The following is an 8,195-nucleotide window of genomic DNA, read 5'->3' as shown; positions in this document are numbered from 1 at the left end:
CACTTGACTGCCTCACCCATGGTGGCGCCATCCTCCTACGTCCAGTCATTGTGTTGCCGCTAGTGATGCTACATCCGTTGTGTTGTTGTGACAAATGCTCTAATGGTATATGTGTTATGTTCTTGTTGTTATATGTGGTACATTTGTGTAAACAGATGCTCAGTAATTATATGATGATAAGAACGTAACCTTCACATGTAGCGTGATCTGATAAGAGGGAGACAGATATTGACCTAAAAGTTGAAGGCGAAACAGATCAGGCCATTTCATTAGGTATACCTGCTATCTCGTTACAAATACTGGCATTATTTCATGACCATGGCACTTACAGCTGTCCTGGCTGTTGTGGTCGCTTTGTGTTTAAAAAGCAGCACTGGTGCAGACAAACCACACATTGTCTTCATTGTGGCCGATGACCTTGGCTGGAATGATGTTGGTTGGATTAACCCCGACATCAAGACCCCGACACTTGACCGTCTCGCCCGTAGCGGCGTCATCCTTAACTCCTCTTATGTCCAGCCGCTGTGTTCCCCCTCCAGAAACTGCTTCATGTCAGGCAAGTTTCCCTACCACACAGGGCTCCAGGACAGTGTGGTCTTCATAGAGAAGCCCAAGTACATGCCAGCGGACCTGATCACCATCCCACAGAGGCTGAAGACCCTCAGCTATGATACCCACATGGTCGGCAAATGGCACCTAGGTTTCTGTAATTGGAAGTACACGCCAACCTACAGAGGCTTTGACACCTTTATGGGCTACTATGCAGGTACAGAGGACTACTTCACACATGTCAGGGACGAGGTGGCTGATTACTATGGATATGACTTCAGGAACATGACGGATGTTTACAAGGGCGCTCAAGGGGAATACTCCACATACGTGTTTGCAAAGAGAGCCATTGATATCATAATGAACCACGACAAGTCCAAGCCGATGTATCTATATCTGCCGTTTCAAGCTGTACATGGGCCACTGCAGGTGCCCGTCAAATATTCAGACCGATACAGCCACATTCATGACTTAAATAGGATGGTTTACAGTGGCATGGTTAGCGCTTTAGACGATGCTGTGTACAACATCACCACTGTCCTTGAGGACCTTGGATTCATGGACAACCTACTTCTTGTGTTTACAACAGACAATGGTGGACCTCCTACAAAAGGTGCCAATAATTGGCCTCTGAGGGGTGGAAAAAACACACTATGGGAGGGAGGTACCAGGGGAGCGGGTTTCGTCTACAGCAAGACTCTGCTAAAAAAGAAAGGTTACACTCACCCTGGTCTGTTCCACGCTGTGGACTGGTACCCCACGTTACTGGACATAGCAGGGGGAGACTCCAGCCAACTGGACATTGATGGGTTGAGTCAAGTCGACATGATCCTCAATGGAGACAGCAGCGTTAGGAATCAATTTGTCTACAACATCTATGACGACCACTATGCTGCAGCTCTCAGGTGGGGAGACCTGAAGTTGATTGTTGGTAACCCTGGATACTCGGGATGGTACCCTCCCGCTGGTTTTGACTTCCCAATCATGGATGACACTCCCCTCCCCAGTGTCATGCTGTACAATATCAGCGCCGACCCAACAGAGCACCAGGACATTTCCAAGGACAACCCCGACCTTGTCAACTTTCTGCTGCAGATGCTTGCCCGGAAGAATGGGACTCGGGTGCCTGCAATGGACCCACCCTCTGACCCTCGATCTAACCCAGTCAACTTCAACGGTAGCTGGAGCCCCGGCTGGTGCTAGAAACTACTTCGATATAGTCACGTGACCAGTCGATCCACCGAGAGATGTAATGTGCCTAAAGTCACGTGACCAGTCGATCCCCCGAGAGACGTGTTGTGTCTAAAGTCATGTGATTATTTTGTATCTGATTTGCTTGATTATACGTAATTCCTGTCTAAAACCGGATCGTGTAGAAACATAATGTCGCATTTAGGAATAAACTGATGCATTCCTCTCTGGAACTGTGATATAAATTTTGTTTGAAAATTAAATTGTCAGTCTACGATGCCCTTTCTCTTGGTTTATTTTTTCATTCGAGGAAGCAATTCTTGTTGTTGTGACACTTCCATGGGTATTAGAGAAGTACTTCCACCTTTATCAGAGCGCTTCAAGACCATTGGTGTCATTGTGACGTTAATGGATTATACAGGATAAATATATCAACGCATCGCGTCCAAAGGGCCATTTTAATTATCTATTTATTTGTGTTTTAATGGAAATTGCATTTATAGAAACTATTTGTTCAACATTATTCCAGATAAGAACAACTTCTCAGGCTACCGTCAGCTTCTAAATGCTTGTCAGAGATGACATTAAGGGACTATATTATCCGGAAATTGAAATAGAATGATGAAATATCGCGATTTATATTGAAGGAAGATTCCGGCATGTGTGCTAATACTTATAAACCAAGAACAAGCCATTCTGGCGATGAGGATTATTACTTACAAAAATTGTGCAGTGCACTTTTTGCAAGCGAAATCAGCATTGATGGTAGATAAGGAGTGGCAGTCTGGCAGTCTGGTGACTGCGAGCGGGTACAACTACATGTTCTTGCTGTTCGTGCTGTTAATACAAGTTCAGCACTATTGATTCTATCTTAAGTGGCGATATCCATACATGATCCGAAAAAATGTAATGGTTATTGCCAGGTTTCTGTGATTCGCCATTTTAGGAAATATTTGTATAACCTCCCTGTTTAAGATAACATGACAATTGTAGACAAAACAGTACCACTCATTCACAAATCAAACACCACATACAAACAGGGCCCTCGGCACACTGCATCTAACAAACAGGAGTCTCTGAATTTGTCACGTCCTTACCAACGAAGGTTTATGATATATGTCCTTTTATCCTGCCACAACGCAATGTGAAATAATCCTGCCACTGAAAAAAGAGAAATGAGAAAAGAGTTACACAGACATATTTAGAAGAAAAGAAATCAATATTCATTCACTAGTTCCTTTTTTATATGTTTCTCTCTTGTTTGCGGTTTCCCCCCATACTTACCGAATTCATAAACACCGTCAAGAGGGGGCTGAAGTGTAAAAAATGTATTGTCCCCTTGAGAGGGTATGTGAGGCCATATCATTCAAAGTATGTATTTTTCTACTACCTTTTACTCGTTGAATACCTGTTGCCTTCAATTTTGGCCTTAACTTACTGAAACCATGCAGGAAGCAGAAGTATCCCCGCGATTGCTTGTATGGTGGCCTCACTTTGGTGGCTGTTGATCTCTATTCTGTTTCTATAACATATTATTTTTTATCGTAATTTCCTTGTAGTTCCATACAGTTTTAAAAGATATATCTGTTGTTAATGTTACTAACGTGGCTATATCCCCCGCCCCTGTTGCAGAATTAATGACATAATTAAATCTAAACAGACAACCTTTTTCAACCGAGGTGGAACTTGTCATGGAAATTGTAAAAAAAGAAGAGTTCATAACCTAAGTCCACCTTGTTGCCATGGAAACGTAAAACAATGTAAAATTTCTAAATAGCAAAAGGCACCAGTTCAGCATGTACCTGACAGACCTGCAAAGTTTCATGAAAAAATATTGAACGGTTTATGAGTTATGCTCCGGAAACGAACCCTACCCTCACAGAACCTAAGTCCATCTTGTTGCCAAGAAATGGAGAGAATGACCTAACATATTTGTTGTCCGGATCGCCATTTTGAAACAGGTAGATAATTATGAGTCAGAGTGTTAGGTATGTATTGACCTTAAAAGTTGTTAATGTTATTTGTTAATGACTGACAACATTTAACACTTAATAGCATGTGCTCATGCACGAAGCGAGGTTTGTTAAGTTTGCCAGTGAAAAACCATATGGTTTATTTTTTTTATCTGGCAATTGCTTACCATGCAGCTCAAAACCATTATGTTTTACCTGTTTTGTTTATGGTTTGATATATTTTCTTTTGCAAATTGTAATCAGCAGGTGTCAACAGGGATCGCACAATGAGCAGGAAACCACCCTTTATTGAAATGTAAATGAAAGTTTAGTAAATGTACCATTGCAATTTGTCAATTATGAGAGGAAGATTCTTTGAAAGACCAGGAATCGCAATTAACTGTTCATTAAACTGAGATCATGCTGTCCATTTAGGAGATAAATATTTCGTTTTGTAAAAACAGGCAATGATTTTGAGCCAGTGAAGCGTTTGAGTCTTAAAACTTTGGGAGACATGAACAAGAAGATCAGCATTACAACCACTGCAAACAAAGTAGTCCAGTATAAGCAACAGGGAAACATTGCTTTTCAGTTGTTCATCAAATTCCAAAATCAAGGGATACAAGTAGATCAGAAGGAATTCCTGACATATCCCTTAACTCCAGCATTGGGACGGCTTCCTTGCAAAGACAGACAAGGCAAAGGCTTTCCATCTCCTGACCCCGGAACTGGAGGACGCTGGTGTCCCTCCTGCTAATGAAATTCTTGTAATCCATAATGGCAACGCTTGTTTTTATTACTTGAAAGATATTCCGGTAACTTCAGCCAAATTTGTCAGAAAGTCTTTGATATCATGTAAAAAAACGGTGATGTTGTGATCAGCACAGACAGCTGTGTGGCAAACTCTGCCAAATCCATAGAGCGACAAAGAAAGGGATGTGGAGAGGAACTCATTGTCAAAGGAGAGAATACGAACAAACCCACGGACTGGAAGCAGTTCCTATCCAATGATATGAACAAGCAACAGTTCATCACTCTCCTTACTCGACTCTGGAGCCAAGATAAATACACAGAAAAACTACAAGGTAGAAAAGTAACAGTCGTATGTCAAGGCTCTGCATACCCATGTACTTCTGAGGAGGGTCTGAAACAGTGTACAGAAAAACCAGCCCTCAAGTCTTCCCAAGGACGAGACAGATTTCAGGATCATCCTTTATTGTGAATATGCCAGGTTCCAAAACTACAAATATGTCAGAGTTAAGAGCCCAGATACTGATATCTTGTTTATCGTTCTCCATTATGTACTAAAGAATATCAAAATTCTCTTTAAAACTGACACTGGTAATAAAAATAGATTGAATGCTGTAAGTGAAGTTGCTCTGTCCCATACTCAGCAACACTACACAGCAATGATGGCACTTTATGCGTACAGTCGTTGTGATACTACAAGTGCCTTCAAGGGACATATGATTTCATGTTCAGAACATACTAAGGCTTCAGTAAAAGTAGGTTGTTTTGGGAGGTGGGGGATGCAGCCCTAAGTAGCCCATGGTCTTATACTGTTTGGCCCCAAGATAGTGTCAACACGCCTGAAACAGGTGATAACAAGAGACGTCAAACGTACAAGAATTTAGACATGCAGCTTAGCTTGGATGACAAAACGTTGTGTACTGTTTCAGGGGAATTGCATATGTGAAAGAAATCATGGAAAATAGCAGAAAAATTTACTTGGAGGTTATTCACGTAAGCAGTGGACAGTGGCTAGATATATCTATCTTGGACAGGTACTGGCCTCGTGGTGTACCATTCGGTGTCGTCGACGAGGAATCGTCTCTTGGGAGCCTGGAAAAAAACGAGTGTGAGGTCTAACTGCACTTTACGAAGTCAAGGACAGAAAAAACATTGTTTGTTGTGTGAAATACCCTGTCTCGGATAATATTTATGCTGCGTTCAAATGGCGATGCCCTGATATGCCTGTGTATGGCAGCATACAACCTAACAAAACTCGATTTGGAGTAAAGATTTCCCTGAGTACTTCTGCCTCCGACATAAACAACCTCACTCACTCATTCATTCGAGAAGCAGGGAGCACTTTGGTTCAAAACCTCGGAAACCAAACCATTCTGGAAGTGAAAGGAATGCCGTGTTCACGTTCCAAATGTGACAGTAAGTGGGAGTAATTGTTTTATTATGGTGCTGTGTTGACATTGCCGTACATCCATTCAGAATAACTTAACTCAAATCTAACAAAACCAAATATTTAACTTATGTTTAAGATTTTTGTCATTCTCAGTACATTATTGCAAATTTTTGTGATGACACATTAGTGACGTTTACATTGTTATTATGGCAATGACGTAGGGGTCTTACTCTTGCTGATGTTCATCGAATCTGCGTTGGAATTTTAGGTATGTGTTCATCTATCTTTTTATGTTTCACTGTCTTATTTCAAAATATTTTAACTACCCAGGAGGTATTGCAGCCAGAAGATTTCGTAGAGGTTCCCATCCATGATGCCCTGTTCTGTTTTTGCAACAAGCCATGCGAAGTGGTCACTGGAAATTAGGACGTTGGTCTCTCTGGAAACTCTGTCTGTAGTTCCGAGATCAGGGGCCATCTCAGAACGGTTTTCATCTTTAATAGCTGTTGTGAGTAAACAAACTAACATAATTATATGGGTGTATGAAAGTCTATTTTTTAAACTTTTTTTGTCAAGCCCAAGAAAACTATATCAATTATGATTATGATTGTGAAATTAATGGAAAACGTTTTCATTTACCATCAATGTCTTTATGTATCTCAGAAAATGAATAGACGTCCCATTTGCTCAATATATCATCGAAATCTCCCGTGTTGAAGTAAGGGAAAAGTTGCATCTAGATCTGTTCCTCCTTGTTGATGATTTCAAAAATAGACTCACTGATTAATGTATACATACATGGTAATGAGACAAAAAAAATCAGTGATGTCATTCTCATTCGACAGCACTTTTTAACCAGTCAGATCAGAGAAAATACCTAATTATTGTTTGTCACAATGCTTAATGACTAACAGTATTACTACATGAAAAATCAGCTTACTGTGACGGTACCTAGTGCAGAACAGTGCTTTGCCGCTATAGGTCCATGAGGCTAATGTTGAATGAATGAATCTCACAAGCAATTAAACACTGAATCTTGATGACTGTTTGTGTTCTGGCTTAGACATAGCCAGCACATGGATTATCGGTCGTACCTTCACCTGACCTGGTTGCAACTAAGTTAAGAGAGATAGTGTCCACTTTTCGTTAAAAACTCGGGCTTTTTTCATCATAACTTACCATTGGTCCGTAACCTTTCCCCCTCAAATAAGTTGTCACAATTTTGAGGTCGCTTTTTACTTCAATTCTCTATTTGGCCTATTTGGTGAATATAAAGATTTCCACGAATAAGAGCTCACTTCCCTGAACTGTATATCCCCACTCAGTCCAAAGGTACCTGCCTACTAATGACCTATTTCTGTCAGTTTTGGTGCTACTCTCATCTAACACTCACTATGCAATGTGATAGTCAGGTGAACATCAGTTCCACTGAGAACTGTCTGTTAACCGTGAGTCATCTGGTCGTGTCCTCTGTTCTGAATGTTATCACACCAGTTAGTGGGTCTGGCTTTTCGCCGTATTTTCTATAATCAGTAAAATCTGGATATATGCCTTACAGAAAAAAATACGTGCCTTACACATGATATACATGTTGGGGTAATCAAACTCGGATTTTAGGGTGAACTCTCGGAAACTTTAGTCATTTGCCTCCCATCACAGAAAAACACACACCATGTGATGTATTGAGAAACATTCTTTTTTTCGTATGTATTAACTTTTAAGTCACCCACAAACATTAACTAGGAAAATGAACTAGTTTTACGGACGTCTATATATTAAGTTTTATAACTTAAAGGTGATAAGAATGCACTTGTAGCGTGACCTGAAAAGAGTGAGAGAGATATTGCTCTTAACCCTGCTTTCCCGTTAGGTATATACATGTATACTGACTCACCACATGTAGTGGTATTACTTCATTAATATGGAGCTTACAGTTGCCATTGCTCTTATAGTTGCTTCGTGTTTAAACATCAGCACTGCTGCAGACAAACCACACATTGTCTTCATCGTAGCAGATGACCTTGGCTGGAACGACATTGGCTGGATCAACCCTGACATCCAGACACCGACACTTGACCGTCTCAACTCCTCCTATGTCCAGCCACTGTGTTCCCCCTCCAAAACCCCGACCTTGTCAACTTCCTGCTGAAGATGCTGGCCCTGAAGAATGGGACCCGGATGCCTCTGAAATTGCTCCATGACTACGGTGCTTCAGTAGTCACGTGGCCATTCGAACACCCGAGAACTATTTTATCACCGAATCACGTGACAGTATGTGTAATTTACGTGATTATTCGTTCTCATCTGTCTTTGTGCCTGTGTAGTAGTCTGTCATACAGACCCTGAAAAAAATATTTCCAATA

The 8,195-nt window shown here is 41.1% G+C and overlaps 1 protein-coding gene across 1 annotated transcript; it reads left to right on the top strand.

Moving 5' to 3' along the window:
• Nucleotides 1-253: 253 nt before the first annotated feature.
• Nucleotides 254-1,919, top strand: LOC124120301 (arylsulfatase J-like). The gene is made up of 2 exons (XM_048391807.1): nt 254-1,778; nt 1,862-1,919. The coding sequence occupies exon 1, from the start codon at nt 313-315 to the stop codon at nt 1,750-1,752; it is 1,440 nt and encodes a 479-aa protein (XP_048247764.1). The 5' UTR covers nt 254-312; the 3' UTR covers nt 1,753-1,778; nt 1,862-1,919.
• The last annotated feature ends 6,276 nt before the right edge of the window (nt 1,920-8,195 follow it).

This window comes from Haliotis rufescens, unplaced genomic scaffold (assembly GCF_023055435.1).
Source record: "Haliotis rufescens isolate VD_foot unplaced genomic scaffold, xgHalRufe1.0.p SCAF_99, whole genome shotgun sequence".
NCBI classification, from domain to species: domain Eukaryota; kingdom Metazoa; phylum Mollusca; class Gastropoda; order Lepetellida; family Haliotidae; genus Haliotis; species Haliotis rufescens.
This window is presented reverse-complemented; position numbering and strand designations above follow the sequence as displayed.